General features: G+C 39.1%; 1 protein-coding gene across 1 annotated transcript; it reads right to left on the bottom strand.

Moving 5' to 3' along the window:
* Nucleotides 1-1,071: 1,071 nt before the first annotated feature.
* Nucleotides 1,072-19,231, bottom strand: LOC120994143 (KH domain-containing protein 3-like). Its single transcript, XM_040422598.1, has 3 exons — nt 19,119-19,231; nt 17,542-18,395; nt 1,072-1,079 (listed from the first exon to the last, which is right to left on the bottom strand). Exons 1-3 carry the CDS (start codon nt 19,229-19,231, stop codon nt 1,072-1,074), a joined length of 975 nt encoding a protein of 324 aa, XP_040278532.1.
* Between the last annotated feature and the right edge of the window lie 316 nt (nt 19,232-19,547).

Here is a 19,547-nt window from a genome sequence, read left to right as displayed (position 1 = left end):
GAAACGGGACGGAACGACCCGCTTCTGCGTAGACTACCGGAGGCTCAACGACAAAACCACCTCCGATGCTTACCCGATGCCCAGGATAGACGAGCTCCTGGATAAAATGGCCAGAGGCCAGTACCTCACCACAATAGATCTGTGCAAAGGGTACTGGCAAATTCCACTAGCCGAGGACGCCATCCCTAAGTCGGCGTTTGTCACCCCGTTTGGCCTGTACCAATTTAAAGTCATGCCATTCGGGATGAAAAATGCCCCGGCTACCTTTCAGAGGATGGTGGATCGGCTACTGGATGGGTTTCAGGAGTATGCTTGCGCCTACTTAGACGATATCGCCATTTTTAGCTGCTCCTGGCCTGAACATCTGACCCACATAGGAGCCGTACTAGACCGGATTAGGGAAGCAGGGTTGACCCTCAAACCCAGCAAGTGCCACATAGGGATGGCAGAGGTCCAGTACTTAGGACACCGGGTAGGAAGCGGTCAGCAAAAACCCGAGCCGGCCAAAATAGAGGCTGTCGCCAAGTGGCCCACCCCTCGCACCAAGACACAGGTCTTAGCATTCCTAGGTACCGCAGGGTATTATCGCAAATTTGTACCCAACTACAGCGCCCTGGCCAAACCCCTCACTGATTTAACCCGCAAGAACCTGCCCAAGATAGTAACCTGGGCCCCAGAGTGTGAACAGGCATTCCAACAGCTCAAAATGGCACTTGTTAACTCTCCTGTACTTTCGGCTCCTGATCCAACTAAACGATTTCTCGTTCATACAGACGCTTCTATGTTTGGATTGGGAGCAGTACTGAGCCAAGTCGGAGCGGATGGCGGCGAGCACCCAGTGGCTTATTTAAGCAGGAAACTTTTACCCCGGGAAGTGAGCTACGCCGCCATTGAAAAGGAGTGCCTGGCTGTGGTGTGGGCCCTCAAAAAGTTGCAACCCTATTTGTACGGACAACCGTTTTCTTTACTCACGGATCACAACCCGTTGGTGTGGCTAAACAGGGTGTCAGGAGACAATGCCCGGCTGCTGCGCTGGAGTTTGGCGTTGCAGCCTTTTGACTATACCATCCACTACCGCCCTGGGAAGCAAAACGGCAACGCCGACGGGTTATCCAGACAAACGGACATGGGCAAGTGATCCGTGAGTACTCCTCCGGACATCCCCAAGCCGATCCGTTAGGATCAGACTGTGTATGCCGGCTTGGTTCTGGGGGAGCATTGTGGCAAACCTAGCCACTGTATATTGTCATTCCTGTATGTACAATGTTATTTATTGTGGCAAACCCAGCCACTGTATATTGTCATTCCTGTATGTACGATGTTATTGCATATGTGTATGCCACTTTAAAGAACCAAGCGTATATATGTTCTGTGTAATATGGTTCAGGTGGGCTGTAACGTTCCTATGCTGGCTGCATGAAAACCGCCAGCATTCATGCAATTGTATGTTGTTATGTGAGGGGACCCAGATAGCTAATTGTATTGTATTTGTGTATTCTGAGCGGCATTCACCTAATGATATGCCCTCAGACTGGAGCTATCTGGGATATGTTAATGTCTGTGTTTGCTGGGAGGGTGTGACATTGTGTGGTTGAGTAAGTGATGTCTGTTCCATTGTCCCCACATGTGTATTCGTCTGTCTGTGATGATTGCATCAACCCAGTGTGAGGTAATTCTATCACGGACAGAGGGGAGGATTTTGTGGGGATGTGTTGTAAAATATTGATTGGTTGTATTTCAAACCCCTGTGGGCAGTACTATGTTTTTGGTTTGTGAATAAAAGAGGCTGTACGTGAAGTACAGGGAGTTCATGTTTTAACCCTCAAAGTGAAGTATCGTCTCATTCTTGGGGGAGGATTTATTGTATGCTGTACCGGCCTATTTGGATCATTGCCTGCTTTTCCTGTCTACCAGCGGAGTCCTTGTGGATCGTGCTACCCCTCCGCTACATATACTGTATAGTCCTGTGTACTGTGTATATATACTGTATAGTCCTGTGTACTGTGTGTATATACTGTATAGTCCTGTGTACTGTGTATATATACTGTATAGTCCTGTGTACTGTGTATATACTGTATAGTCCTGTGTACTGTGTGTATATACTGTATAGTCCTGTGTGTATATACTGTATAGTCCTGTGTACTGTGTATATACTGTATAGTCCTGTGTACTGTATATATACTGTATAGTCCTGTGTACTGTGTGTATATACTGTATAGTCCTGTGTACTGTGTGTATATACTGTATAGTCCTGTGTACTGTGTATATATATACTGTATAGTCCTGTGTATATACTGTATAGTCCTGTGTACTGTGTGTATACTGTATAGTCCTGTGTACTGTGTATATATACTGTATAGTCCTGTGTACTGTGTGTATATACTGTATAGTCCTGTGTACTGTGTATATATATACTGTATAGTCCTGTGTATATACTGTATAGTCCTGTGTACTGTATATATACTGTATAGTCCTGTGTACTGTGTGTATATACTGTATAGTCCTGTGTACTGTGTGTATATACTGTATAGTCCTGTGTACTGTGTATATACTGTATAGTCCTGTGTACTGTGTATATACTGTATAGTCCTGTGTACTGTGTATATACTGTATAGTCCTGTGTACTGTGTATATATACTGTATAGTCCTGTGTACTGTGTATATACTGTATAGTCCTGTGTACTGTGTGTATATACTGTATAGTCCTGTGTACTGTGTATATATACTGTATAGTCCTGTGTACTGTGTATATACTGTATAGTCCTGTGTACTGTGTATATATATACTGTATAGTCCTGTGTATATACTGTATAGTCCTGTGTACTGTGTATATACTGTATAGTCCTGTGTACTGTGTGTATATACCGTATAGTCCTGTGTACTGTGTATATACTGTATAGTCCTGTGTACTGTGTATATACTGTATAGTCCTGTGTACTGTGTGTATATACTGTATAGTCCTGTGTACTGTGTATATATATACTGTATAGTCCTGTGTACTGTGTATATATATACTGTATAGTCCTGTGTACTGTGTATATACTGTATAGTCCTGTGTACTGTGTGTATATACTGTATAGTCCTGTGTACTGTGTATATATACTGTATAGTCCTGTGTACTGTGTGTATACTGTATAGTCCTGTGTACTGTGTGTATATACTGTATAGTCCTGTGTACTGTGTATATATACTGTATAGTCCTGTGTACTGTGTGTATATACTGTATAGTCCTGTGTACTGTGTATATATACTGTATAGTCCTGTGTACTGTGTATATACTGTATAGTCCTGTGTACTGTGTGTATATACTGTATAGTCCTGTGTGTATATACTGTATAGTCCTGTGTACTGTGTATATACTGTATAGTCCTGTGTACTGTATATATACTGTATAGTCCTGTGTACTGTGTGTATATACTGTATAGTCCTGTGTACTGTGTGTATATACTGTATAGTCCTGTGTACTGTGTATATATATACTGTATAGTCCTGTGTATATACTGTATAGTCCTGTGTACTGTGTGTATACTGTATAGTCCTGTGTACTGTGTATATATACTGTATAGTCCTGTGTACTGTGTGTATATACTGTATAGTCCTGTGTACTGTGTATATATATACTGTATAGTCCTGTGTATATACTGTATAGTCCTGTGTACTGTATATATACTGTATAGTCCTGTGTACTGTGTGTATATACTGTATAGTCCTGTGTACTGTGTGTATATACTGTATAGTCCTGTGTACTGTGTATATACTGTATAGTCCTGTGTACTGTGTATATACTGTATAGTCCTGTGTACTGTGTATATACTGTATAGTCCTGTGTACTGTGTATATATACTGTATAGTCCTGTGTACTGTGTATATACTGTATAGTCCTGTGTACTGTGTGTATATACTGTATAGTCCTGTGTACTGTGTATATATACTGTATAGTCCTGTGTACTGTGTATATACTGTATAGTCCTGTGTACTGTGTATATATATACTGTATAGTCCTGTGTATATACTGTATAGTCCTGTGTACTGTGTATATACTGTATAGTCCTGTGTACTGTGTGTATATACCGTATAGTCCTGTGTACTGTGTATATACTGTATAGTCCTGTGTACTGTGTATATACTGTATAGTCCTGTGTACTGTGTGTATATACTGTATAGTCCTGTGTACTGTGTATATATATACTGTATAGTCCTGTGTACTGTGTATATATATACTGTATAGTCCTGTGTACTGTGTATATACTGTATAGTCCTGTGTACTGTGTGTATATACTGTATAGTCCTGTGTACTGTGTATATATACTGTATAGTCCTGTGTACTGTGTATATATACTGTATAGTCCTGTGTACTGTGTATATACTGTATAGTCCTGTGTACTGTGTATATACTGTATAGTCCTGTGTACTGTGTATATATACTGTATAGTCCTGTGTACTGTGTATATATATACTGTATAGTCCTGTGTACTGTGTATATATATACTGTATAGTCCTGTGTATATACTGTATAGTCCTGTGTACTGTGTATATACTGTATAGTCCTGTGTACTGTGTGTATATACTGTATAGTCCTGTGTACTGTGTGTATATACTGTATAGTCCTGTGTACTGTATATACTGTATAGTCCTGTGTACTGTGTATATACTGTATAGTCCTGTGTACTGTGTGTATATACTGTATAGTCCGGTGTACTGTGTATATATACTGTATAGTCCTGTGTACTGTATATATACTGTATAGTCCTGTGTACTGTGTATATATACTGTATAGTCCTGTGTACTGTATATATACTGTATAGTCCTGTGTACTGTGTATATACTGTATAGTCCTGTGTACTGTGTGTATATACTGTATAGTCCTGTGTACTGTGTGTATATACTGTATAGTCCTGTGTACTGTGTGTATATACTGTATAGTCCTGTGTACTGTGTATATACTGTATAGTCCGGTGTACTGTGTATATATACTGTATAGTCCTGTGTACTGTATATATACTGTATAGTCCTGTGTACTGTGTATATACTGTATAGTCCTGTGTACTGTGTGTATATACTGTATAGTCCTGTGTACTGTGTGTATATACTGTATAGTCCTGTGTACTGTGTATATACTGTATAGTCCTGTGTACTGTGTATATATACTGTATAGTCCTGTGTACTGTGTGTATATACTGTATAGTCCTGTGTACTGTGTATATATATACTGTATAGTCCTGTGTACTGTGTATATATATACTGTATAGTCCTGTGTATATACTGTATAGTCCTGTGTACTGTGTATATACTGTATAGTCCTGTGTACTGTGTGTATATACTGTATAGTCCTGTGTACTGTATATACTGTATAGTCCTGTGTACTGTGTGTATATACTGTATAGTCCGGTGTACTGTGTATATATACTGTATAGTCCTGTGTACTGTATATATACTGTATAGTCCTGTGTACTGTGTATATACTGTATAGTCCTGTGTACTGTGTGTATATACTGTATAGTCCTGTGTACTGTGTATATACTGTATAGTCCTGTGTACTGTGTATATATACTGTATAGTCCTGTGTACTGTATATATACTGTATAGTCCTGTGTACTGTGTATATACTGTATAGTCCTGTGTACTGTGTATATATACTGTATAGTCCTGTGTACTGTGTATATACTGTATAGTCCTGTGTACTGTGTGTATATACTGTATAGTCCTGTGTACTGTGTGTATATACTGTATAGTCCGGTGTACTGTGTATATATACTGTATAGTCCTGTGTACTGTATATATACTGTATAGTCCTGTGTACTGTGTATATACTGTATAGTCCTGTGTACTGTGTGTATATACTGTATAGTCCTGTGTACTGTGTGTATATATACTGTATAGTCCTGTATACTGTGTATATATACTGTATAGTCCTGTGTACTGTGTATATACTGTATAGTCCTGTGTACTGTGTATATACTGTATAGTCCTGTGTACTGTGTATATACTGTATAGTCCTGTGTACTGTGTGTATATACTGTATAGTCCTGTGTACTGTGTATATATACTGTATAGTCCTGTGTATATATACTGTATAGTCCTGTGTACTGTGTATATATACTGTATAGTCCTGTGTACTGTGTGTATATACTGTATAGTCCTGTGTACTGTGTATATACTGTATAGTCCTGTGTACTGTGTATATACTGTATAGTCCTGTGTACTGTGTGTATACTGTATAGTCCTGTGTACTGTGTATATACTGTATAGTCCTGTGTACTGTGTATATACTGTATAGTCCTGTGTACTGTGTGTATATACTGTATAGTCCTGTGTACTGTGTATATATACTGTATAGTCCTGTGTACTGTGTGTATACTGTATAGTCCTGTGTACTGTGTATATACTGTATAGTCCTGTGTACTGTGTATATACTGTATAGTCCTGTGTACTGTGTATATACTGTATAGTCCTGTGTACTGTGTATATATACTGTATAGTCCTGTGTACTGTGTATATATACTGTATAGTCCTGTGTACTGTGTGTATATACTGTATAGTCCTGTGTACTGTGTGTATATACTGTATAGTCCTGTGTACTGTGTGTATATACTGTATAGTCCTGTGTACTGTGTATATACTGTATAGTCCTGTGTACTGTGTATATATACTGTATAGTCCTGTGTACTGTGTATATACTGTATAGTCCTGTGTACTGTGTATATATACTGTATAGTCCTGTGTACTGTGTGTATATACTGTATAGTCCTGTGTACTGTGTGTATATACTGTATAGTCCTGTGTACTGTGTATATACTGTATAGTCCTGTGTACTGTGTATATATACTGTATAGTCCTGTGTACTGTGTGTATACTGTATAGTCCTGTGTACTGTGTGTATATACTGTATAGTCCTGTGTACTGTGTGTATATACTGTATAGTCCTGTGTACTGTGTGTATATACTGTATAGTCCTGTGTACTGTGTATATACTGTATAGTCCTGTGTACTGTGTGTATATACTGTATAGTCCTGTGTACTGTGTATATACTGTATAGTCCTGTGTACTGTGTATATATACTGTATAGTCCTGTGTACTGTGTATATATACTGTATAGTCCTGTGTACTGTGTATATACTGTATAGTCCTGTGTACTGTGTATATACTGTATAGTCCTGTGTACTGTGTGTATATACTGTATAGTCCTGTGTACTGTGTGTATATACTGTATAGTCCTGTGTACTGTGTATATATACTGTATAGTCCTGTGTACTGTGTATATACTGTATAGTCCTGTGTACTGTGTATATACTGTATAGTCCTGTGTACTGTGTATATATACTGTATAGTCCCTGTGTACTGTGTATATATACTGTATAGTCCTGTGTACTGTGTATATACTGTATAGTCCTGTGTACTGTGTGTATATACTGTATAGTCCTGTGTACTGTGTGTATATACTGTATAGTCCTGTGTACTGTGTATATACTGTATAGTCCTGTGTACTGTGTATATACTGTATAGTCCTGTGTACTGTGTGTATACTGTATAGTCCTGTGTACTGTGTATATACTGTATAGTCCTGTGTACTGTGTATATATACTGTATAGTCCTGTGTACTGTGTGTATATATACTGTATAGTCCTGTGTACTGTGTGTATACTGTATAGTCCTGTGTACTGTGTATATACTGTATAGTCCTGTGTATATACTGTATAGTCCTGTGTACTGTGTATATACTGTATAGTCCTGTGTACTGTGTATATACTGTATAGTCCTGTGTACTGTGTGTATATACTGTATAGTCCTGTGTACTGTGTGTATATACTGTATAGTCCTGTGTACTGTGTATATACTGTATAGTCCTGTGTACTGTGTATATACTGTATAGTCCTGTGTACTGTGTGTATATACTGTATAGTCCTGTGTACTGTGTATATACTGTATAGTCCTGTGTACTGTGTATATACTGTATAGTCCTGTGTACTGTGTATATACTGTATAGTCCTGTGTACTGTGTATATACTGTATAGTCCTGTGTACTGTGTGTATATACTGTATAGTCCTGTGTACTGTGTATATACTGTATAGTCCTGTGTACTGTGTGTATATACTGTATAGTCCTGTGTACTGTGTGTATATACTGTATAGTCCTGTGTACTGTGTGTATATACTGTATAGTCCTGTGTACTGTGTGTATATACTGTATAGTCCTGTGTACTGTGTATATATACTGTATAGTCCTGTGTACTGTGTATATACTGTATAGTCCTGTGTACTGTGTATATACTGTATAGTCCTGTGTACTGTGTGTATATACTGTATAGTCCTGTGTACTGTGTGTATATACTGTATAGTCCTGTGTACTGTGTATATACTGTATAGTCCTGTGTACTGTGTATATACTGTATAGTCCTGTGTACTGTGTGTATATATACTGTATAGTCCTGTGTACTGTATATACTGTATAGTCCTGTGTACTGTGTATATATACTGTATAGTCCTGTGTACTGTGTGTATATACTGTATAGTCCTGTGTACTGTGTATATATACTGTATAGTCCTGTGTACTGTGTATATACTGTATAGTCCTGTGTACTGTGTATATATACTGTATAGTCCTGTGTACTGTGTATATATACTGTATAGTCCTGTGTACTGTGTGTATATACTGTATAGTCCTGTGTACTGTGTGTATATACTGTATAGTCCTGTGTACTGTGTATATATACTGTATAGTCCTGTGTACTGTGTATATACTGTATAGTCCTGTGTACTGTGTATATACTGTATAGTCCTGTGTACTGTGTATATATACTGTATAGTCCTGTGTACTGTGTATATACTGTATAGTCCTGTGTACTGTGTATATACTGTATAGTCCTGTGTACTGTGTGTATATACTGTATAGTCCTGTGTACTGTGTATATACTGTATAGTCCTGTGTACTGTGTATATACTGTATAGTCCTGTGTACTGTGTATATATACTGTATAGTCCTGTGTACTGTGTATATACTGTATAGTCCTGTGTACTGTGTGTATATACTGTATAGTCCTGTGTACTGTGTATATATACTGTATAGTCCTGTGTACTGTGTATATACTGTATAGTCCTGTGTACTGTGTATATACTGTATAGTCCTGTGTACTGTGTATATATACTGTATAGTCCTGTGTACTGTGTATATACTGTATAGTCCTGTGTACTGTGTATATACTGTATAGTCCTGTGTACTGTGTGTATATACTGTATAGTCCTGTGTACTGTGTATATACTGTATAGTCCTGTGTACTGTGTATATACTGTATAGTCCTGTGTACTGTGTATATATACTGTATAGTCCTGTGTACTGTGTATATACTGTATAGTCCTGTGTACTGTGTGTATATACTGTATAGTCCTGTGTACTGTGTGTATATACTGTATAGTCCTGTGTACTGTGTATATACTGTATAGTCCTGTGTACTGTGTATATATACTGTATAGTCCTGTGTACTGTGTATATACTGTATAGTCCTGTGTACTGTGTATATATACTGTATAGTCCTGTGTACTGTGTATATACTGTATAGTCCTGTGTACTGTGTATATACTGTATAGTCCTGTGTACTGTGTATATACTGTATAGTCCTGTGTACTGTGTGTATATACTGTATAGTCCTGTGTATATATACTGTATAGTCCTGTGTATATATACTGTATAGTCCTGTGTACTGTGTGTATATACTGTATAGTCCTGTGTACTGTGTATATACTGTATAGTCCTGTGTACTGTGTATATATACTGTATAGTCCTGTGTACTGTGTATATATACTGTATAGTCCTGTGTACTGTGTGTATATACTGTATAGTCCTGTGTACTGTGTGTATATACTGTATAGTCCTGTGTACTGTGTATATACTGTATAGTCCTGTGTACTGTGTATATATACTGTATAGTCCTGTGTACTGTGTATATATACTGTATAGTCCTGTGTACTGTGTATATATACTGTATAGTCCTGTGTACTGTATATATACTGTATAGTCCTGTGTACTGTGTATATACTGTATAGTCCTGTGTACTGTGTGTATATACTGTATAGTCCTGTGTACTGTGTATATATACTGTATAGTCCTGTGTACTGTGTATATATACGGTATAGTCCTGTGTACTGTGTATATATACTGTATAGTCCTGTGTACTGTGTATATATACTGTATAGTCCTGTGTACTGTGTATATACTGTATAGTCCTGTGTACTGTGTATATATACTGTATAGTCCTGTGTACTGTGTATATACTGTATAGTCCTGTGTACTGTGTGTATACTGTATAGTCCTGTGTACTGTGTATATACTGTATAGTCCTGTGTACTGTGTGTATATACTGTATAGTCCTGTGTACTGTGTATATATACTGTATAGTCCTGTGTACTGTGTGTATATACTGTATAGTCCTGTGTACTGTGTATATATACTGTATAGTCCTGTGTACTATGTGTATATATACTGTATAGTCCTGTGTACTGTGTATATACCGTATAGTCCTGTGTACTGTGTGTATATACCGTATAGTCCTGTGTACTGTGTATATACTGTATAGTCCTGTGTACTGTGTATATATACTGTATAGTCCTGTGTACTGTGTGTATACTGTATAGTCCTGTGTACTGTGTATATATACTGTATAGTCCTGTGTACTGTGTGTATATACTGTATAGTCCTGTGTACTGTGTATATATACTGTATAGTCCTGTGTACTATGTGTATATATACTGTATAGTCCTGTGTACTGTGTATATACTGTATAGTCCTGTGTACTGTGTGTATATACCGTATAGTCCTGTGTACTGTGTATATACTGTATAGTCCTGTGTACTGTGTATATATACTGTATAGTCCTGTGTACTGTGTATATATACTGTATAGTCCTGTGTACTGTGTATATATACTGTATAGTCCTGTGTACTGTGTATATACTGTATAGTCCTGTGTACTGTGTATATACTGTATAGTCCTGTGTACTGTGTGTATATACTGTATAGTCCTGTGTACTGTATATATACTGTATAGTCCTGTGTACTGTGTATATACTGTATAGTCCTGTGTACTGTGTATATACTGTATAGTCCTGTGTACTGTGTGTATATACTGTATAGTCCTGTGTACTGTGTATATATACTGTATAGTCCTGTGTACTGTGTATATATACGGTATAGTCCTGTGTACTGTGTATATATACTGTATAGTCCTGTGTACTGTGTATATATACTGTATAGTCCTGTGTACTGTGTATATACTGTATAGTCCTGTGTACTGTGTATATATACTGTATAGTCCTGTGTACTGTGTATATACTGTATAGTCCTGTGTACTGTGTGTATACTGTATAGTCCTGTGTACTGTGTATATACTGTATAGTCCTTGTTACTGTGTATATACTGTATAGTCCTGTGTACTGTGTGTATATACTGTATAGTCCTGTGTACTGTGTGTATATACTGTATAGTCCTGTGTACATACTGTATAGTCCTGTGTACTGTGTATATACTGTATAGTCCTGTGTACTGTGTGTATATACTGTATAGTCCTGTGTACTGTGTGTGTATATACTGTATAGTCCTGTGTACTGTGTATATACTGTATAGTCCTATGTGTATATACTGTATAGTCCTGTGTACTGTGTACATACTGTATAGTCCTGTGTACTGTGTATATATACTGTATAGTCCTGTGTGCTGTGTATATATACTGTATAGTCCTGTGTACTGTGTATATACTGTATAGTCCTGTGTACTGTGTATATACTGTATAGTCCTGTGTACTGTGTGTATATACTGTATAGTCCTGTGTACTGTGTGTATATACTGTATAGTCCTGTGTACTGTGTATATATACTGTATAGTCCTGTGTACTGTGTGTATATACTGTATAGTCCTGTGTACTGTGTATATATACTGTATAGTCCTGTGTACTATGTGTATATATACTGTATAGTCCTGTGTACTGTGTGTATACTGTATAGTCCTGTGTACTGTGTGTATACTGTATAGTCCTGTGTACTGTGTGTATACTGTATAGTCCTGTGTACTGTGTGTATACTGTATAGTCCTGTGTACTGTGTGTATATACTGTATAGTCCTGTGTACTGTGTGTATATACTGTATAGTCCTGTGTACTGTGTATATATACTGTATAGTCCTGTGTACTGTGTATATACTGTATAGTCCAGTGTACTGTGTGTATATACTGTATAGTCCTGTGTACTGTGTATATACTGTATAGTCCTGTGTACTGTGTGTATATACTGTATAGTCCTGTGTACTGTGTATATACTGTATAGTCCTGTGTACTGTATATATACTGTATAGTCCTGTGTACTGTGTATATATACGGTATAGTCCTGTGTACTGTGTGTATATACTGTATAGTCCTGTGTACTGTGTGTATATACTGTATAGTCCTGTGTACTGTGTATATATACGGTATAGTCCTGTGTACTGTGTATATACTGTATAGTCCTGTGTACTGTGTGTATATACTGTATAGTCCTGTGTACTGTGTATATATACTGTATAGTCCTGTGTACGGTGTGTATATACTGTATAGTCCTGTGTACTGTGTATATACTGTATAGTCCTGTGTACTGTGTGTATATACTGTATAGTCCTGTGTACTGTGTGTATATATACTGTATAGTCCTGTGTACTGTGTATATACTGTATAGTCCTGTGTACTGTGTATATACTGTATAGTCCTGTGTACTGTGTATATACTGTATAGTCCTGTGTACTGTGTATATATACTGTATAGTCCTGTGTACTGTGTATATACTGTATAGTCCTGTGTACTGTGTATATATACTGTATAGTCCTGTGTACTGTGTATATACTGTATAGTCCTGTGTACTGTGTGTATACTGTATAGTCCTGTGTACTGTGTATATACTGTATAGTCCTGTGTACTGTGTGTATATACTGTATAGTCCTGTGTACTGTGTATATATACTGTATAGTCCTGTGTACTGTGTATATATACGGTATAGTCCTGTGTACTGTGTATATATACTGTATAGTCCTGTGTACTGTGTATATATACTGTATAGTCCTGTGTACTGTGTATATATACTGTATAGTCCTGTGTACTGTGTATATACTGTATAGTCCTGTGTACTGTGTATATACTGTATAGTCCTGTGTACTGTGTATATACTGTATAGTCCTGTGTACTGTGTATATACTGTATAGTCCTGTGTACTGTGTGTATACTGTATAGTCCTGTGTACTGTGTATATACTGTATAGTCCTGTGTACTGTGTATATATACTGTATAGTCCTGTGTACTGTGTATATACTGTATAGTCCTGTGTACTGTGTGTATACTGTATAGTCCTGTGTACTGTGTATATACTGTATAGTCCTTGTTACTGTGTATATACTGTATAGTCCTGTGTACTGTGTGTATATACTGTATAGTCCTGTGTACATATACTGTATAGTCCTGTGTACTGTGTGTATATACTGTATAGTCCTGTGTACATACTGTATAGTCCTGTGTACTGTGTATATACTGTATAGTCCTGTGTACTGTGTGTATATACTGTATAGTCCTGTGTACTGTGTGTGTATATACTGTATAGTCCTATGTGTATATACTGTATAGTCCTGTGTACTGTGTACATACTGTATAGTCCTGTGTATATACTGTATAGTCCTGTGTATATACTGTATAGTCCTGTGTACTGTGTATATATACTGTATAGTCCTGTGTACTGTGTATATACTGTATAGTCCTGTGTACTGTGTATATACTGTATAGTCCTGTGTACTGTGTATATATACTGTATAGTCCTGTGTACTGTGTATATATACTGTATAGTCCTGTGTACTGTGTATATACTGTATAGTCCTGTGTACTGTGTATATACTGTATAGTCCTGTGTACTGTGTATATACTGTATAGTCCTGTGTACTGTGTATATACTGTATAGTCCTGTGTACTGTGTGTATATACTGTATAGTCCTGTGTACTGTGTGTATATACTGTATAGTCCTGTGTACTGTGTATATATACTGTATAGTCCTGTGTACTGTGTGTATATACTGTATAGTCCTGTGTACTGTGTATATATACTGTATAGTCCTGTGTACTATGTGTATATATACTGTATAGTCCTGTGTACTGTGTGTATACTGTATAGTCCTGTGTACTGTGTGTATACTGTATAGTCCTGTGTACTGTGTGTATATACTGTATAGTCCTGTGTACTGTGTGTATATACTGTATAGTCCTGTGTACTGTGTGTATATACTGTATAGTCCTGTGTACTGTGTGTATATACTGTATAGTCCTGTGTACTGTGTATATATACTGTATAGTCCTGTGTACTGTGTATATACTGTATAGTCCAGTGTACTGTGTGTATATACTGTATAGTCCTGTGTACTGTGTATATACTGTATAGTCCTGTGTACTGTGTGTATATACTGTATAGTCCTGTGTACTGTGTGTATATACTGTATAGTCCTGTGTACTGTGTGTATATACTGTATAGTCCTGTGTACTGTGTGTATATACTGTATAGTCCTGTGTACTGTGTATATATACTGTATAGTCCTGTGTACTGTGTATATACTGTATAGTCCAGTGTACTGTGTGTATATACTGTATAGTCCTGTGTACTGTGTATATACTGTATAGTCCTGTGTACTGTGTGTATATACTGTATAGTCCTGTGTACTGTGTATATATACTGTATAGTCCTGTGTACTGTGTATATACTGTATAGTCCTGTGTACTGTGTGTATACTGTATAGTCCTGTGTACTGTGTATATACTGTATAGTCCTGTGTACTGTGTGTATATACTGTATAGTCCTGTGTACTGTGTATATATACTGTATAGTCCTGTGTACTGTGTATATATACGGTATAGTCCTGTGTACTGTGTATATATACTGTATAGTCCTGTGTACTGTGTATATATACTGTATAGTCCTGTGTACTGTGTATATATACTGTATAGTCCTGTGTACTGTGTATATACTGTATAGTCCTGTGTACTGTGTATATACTGTATAGTCCTGTGTACTGTGTATATACTGTATAGTCCTGTGTACTGTGTATATACTGTATAGTCCTGTGTACTGTGTGTATACTGTATAGTCCTGTGTACTGTGTGTATATACTGTACAGTCCTGTGTACTGTGTATATATACTGTATAGTCCTGTGTATATATACTGTATAGTCCTGTGTACTGTGTATATACTGTATAGTCCTGTGTACTGTGTATATATACTGTATAGTCCTGTGTACTGTGTATATATACTGTATAGTCCTGTGTACTGTGTATATACTGTATAGTCCTGTGTACTGTGTATATATACTGTATAGTCCTGTGTACTGTGTATATACTGTATAGTCCTGTGTACTGTGTGTATACTGTATAGTCCTGTGTACTGTGTATATACTGTATAGTCCTTGTTACTGTGTATATACTGTATAGTCCTGTGTACTGTGTGTATATACTGTATAGTCCTGTGTACATATACTGTATAGTCCTGTGTACTGTGTGTATATACTGTATAGTCCTGTGTACTGTGTATATATACTGTATAGTCCTGTGTACTGTGTATATACTGTATAGTCCTGTGTACTGTGTATATACTGTATAGTCCTGTGTACTGTGTATATATACTGTATAGTCCTGTGTACTGTGTATATACTGTATAGTCCTGTGTACTGTGTGTATACTGTATAGTCCTGTGTACTGTGTATATACTGTATAGTCCTTGTTACTGTGTATATACTGTATAGTCCTGTGTACTGTGTGTATATACTGTATAGTCCTGTGTACATATACTGTATAGTCCTGTGTACTGTGTGTATATACTGTATAGTCCTGTGTACATACTGTATAGTCCTGTGTACTGTGTATATACTGTATAGTCCTGTGTACTGTGTGTATATACTGTATAGTCCTGTGTACTGTGTGTGTATATACTGTATAGTCCTATGTGTATATACTGTATAGTCCTGTGTACTGTGTACATACTGTATAGTCCTGTGTATATACTGTATAGTCCTGTGTACTGTGTATATATACTGTATAGTCCTGTGTGCTGTGTATATATACTGTATAGTCCTGTGTACTGTGTATATACTGTATAGTCCTGTGTACTGTGTATATACTGTATAGTCCTGTGTACTGTGTGTATATACTGTATAGTCCTGTGTACTGTGTGTATATACTGTATAGTCCTGTGTACTGTGTATATATACTGTATAGTCCTGTGTACTGTGTGTATATACTGTATAGTCCTGTGTACTGTGTATATATACTGTATAGTCCTGTGTACTATGTGTATATATACTGTATAGTCCTGTGTACTGTGTGTATACTGTATAGTCCTGTGTACTGTGTGTATATACTGTATAGTCCTGTGTACTGTGTATATATACTGTATAGTCCTGTGTACTGTGTATATACTGTATAGTCCTGTGTACTGTGTATATACTGTATAGTCCTGTGTACTGTGTGTATACTGTATAGTCCTGTGTACTGTGTGTATATACTGTATAGTCCTGTGTACTGTGTGTATATACTGTATAGTCCTGTGTACTGTGTGTATATACTGTATAGTCCTGTGTACTGTGTGTATATACTGTATAGTCCTGTGTACTGTGTATATATACTGTATAGTCCTGTGTACTGTGTATATACTGTATAGTCCAGTGTACTGTGTGTATATACTGTATAGTCCTGTGTACTGTGTATATACTGTATAGTCCAGTGTACTGTGTGTATATACTGTATAGTCCTGTGTACTGTGTATATACTGTATAGTCCTGTGTACTGTGTGTATATACTGTATAGTCCTGTGTACTGTGTGTATATACTGTATAGTCCTGTGTACTGTGTATATATACTGTATAGTCCTGTGTACTGTGTATATACTGTATAGTCCTGTGTACTGTGTATATACTGTATAGTCCTGTGTACTGTGTATATACTGTATAGTCCTGTGTACTGTGTATATACTGTATAGTCCTGTGTACTGTGTGTATATACTGTATAGTCCTGTGTACTGTGTATATATACTGTATAGTCCTGTGTACTATGTGTATATATACTGTATAGTCCTGTGTACTGTGTGTATACTGTATAGTCCTGTGTACTGTGTGTATACTGTATAGTCCTGTGTACTGTGTGTATATACTGTATAGTCCTGTGTACTGTGTGTATATACTGTATAGTCCTGTGTACTGTGTGTATATACTGTATAGTCCTGTGTACTGTGTGTATATACTGTATAGTCCTGTGTACTGTGTATATATACTGTATAGTCCTGTGTACTGTGTATATACTGTATAGTCCAGTGTACTGTGTGTATATACTGTATAGTCCTGTGTACTGTGTATATACTGTATAGTCCTGTGTACTGTGTGTATATACTGTATAGTCCTGTGTACTGTGTGTATATACTGTATAGTCCTGTGTGCCTGTTTCCGGTGGTACCGGCTGTCGGACCGTCTCGTACGCTGTTCCTGGTACCGGCTGTCGGACGTCTCGTACACTGTTCCTGGTCCCGGCTGTACACTATTCCTGGTACCGGCTGTCGGACCGTCTCGTACGCTGTTCCTGGTACCGGCTGTCGGACCGTCTCGTACACTATTCCTGGTACCGGCTGTCGGACCGTCTCGTACACTGTTCCTGGTCCCGGCTGTCGGACCGTCTCGTACGCTGTTCCTGGTCCCGGCTGTCGGACCGTCTCGTACGCTGTTCCTGGTACCGGCTGTCGGACCGTCTCGTACACTGTTCCTGGTACCGGCTGTCGGACCATCTCGTACACTATTCCTGGTACCGGTTGTCGGACCGTCTGGTACACTATTCCTGGTACCGGCTGTAGGACCGGCTGGTACACTATTCCTGGGACCGGCTGTCGGACCGGCTGGTACACTATTCCTGGGACCGGCTGTCGGACCGTCTCGTACACTATTCCTGGGACCGGCTGTCGGACCGTCTGGTACACTATTCCTGGGACCGGCTGTCGGACCGTCTCGTACACTGTTCCTGGTCCCGGCTGTCGGACCGTCTCGTACGCTATTCCTGGTACCGGCTGTCGGACCGTCTCGTACGCTATTCCTGGTATCGGCTGTCGGACCGTCTCGTACGCTATTCCTGGTATCGGCTGTCGGACCGTCTCGTACGCTATTCCTGGTAACGGCTGTCGGACCGTCTCGTACACTGTTCCTGGTCCCGGCTGTCGGACCGTCTCGTACACTGTTCCTGGTAACGGCTGTCGGACCGTCTCGTACGCTATTCCTGGTACCGGCTGTCGGACCGTCTCGTACGCTGTTCCTGGTACCGGCTGTCGGACCGTCTCGTACACTGTTCCTGGTATCGGCTGTCGGACCGTCTCACTTTTTCTGCATCATGAATTTCATGCAGGACGTCGGATCTCAGCCGCCATGACATGGAGCAGGGTGGCTGCCCAATCCTGGTCTGGGTAGTGGGATAGCCGCCCCTTCTGGTGTCCCCCACAGGACCCCCCCCCCCCCCGTATGCTTGTATTCCCTATGACATATCTGTCCTCCAGCAAAGTTAGTTCCAACTCATCTATTCCTCTGTTATTCCTCCTGGAAATTGAGTTAAGCAGCCCCTGCCCGATCCACCCTTCTGGAGCAGGAGTCTGTCAATCATCAGGGCGGGGAGTGTGCAGAGGGAAGCGGTGTTACTATAGTAGTGCTCCAGGGGCTGTGACCGACCCCCGGTGCTCACAGGAGGACAATCCCTGCTCAGCATCGTGTAATCATCAGCATCAACCCTATGGGGCAGAACGTCTGGGTCTATGGGGCGGATCATCCCGTCATCTGAAGGCTGTGCCCCTACATACTGACTGTCTCACGTCACTGACAGTACCAGACAGTGTAGGGACACGGCCAGATACCCGGCTCTATCCAGGAGGAATAACAGAGTATTAATAGAGGCTGGATATCCATAACAAACAACGGATAGACAGTTCCCGCACTTGTAAATCGTGTCGTTGCTTCCTCTGTTTTTGGTAACAAATTACAGCACGTGGCCCCCATCCACGTGGTGGCGGAGTGGCAGTCTCTGCTCTCTTCATTGAGCAGGACCTGCGATCTGACGTAACCAGGTGGAGCTCCGGGACGTCATCGCGCACCTTCGGCAGGTCCCGTTCTGTAAGGAGAGAAGAGACTGCCGCAGCGGCTTGTGGCGGTGCAAACCTGGGCGGGGCCATTATTTGAACCGTGGGGGAAATTATTTAAAGCCAGGGAGGTAAAAAATAATGAAACCACACACTATGGGGGACGTTATTCTAGGGTCTACATGGGGGCATTATTAAAGCTGCGGCCTAGCATCCTGCGGGCGCTCTGAGACGGGCGGGACGAGAAATAACTGCCAATCAAATTTCTCTATTTTTCATGGACATGAAAAACTAATGCAAAACGGACGCAGCGCCAGAAAACGGACGCACAGCCAGAATACGGATGCAGCGCCAGAAAACGGACGCACAGCCAGAAAACGGACGCAAACACTGATGTAACATGGCCATG

Source organism: Bufo bufo, chromosome 3 (genome assembly GCF_905171765.1).
Source record: "Bufo bufo chromosome 3, aBufBuf1.1, whole genome shotgun sequence".
Classification (NCBI taxonomy): domain Eukaryota; kingdom Metazoa; phylum Chordata; class Amphibia; order Anura; family Bufonidae; genus Bufo; species Bufo bufo.
The sequence above is the reverse complement of the archived record's forward strand: the minus strand, read 5'-3'. Positions and strand labels throughout refer to the sequence as shown.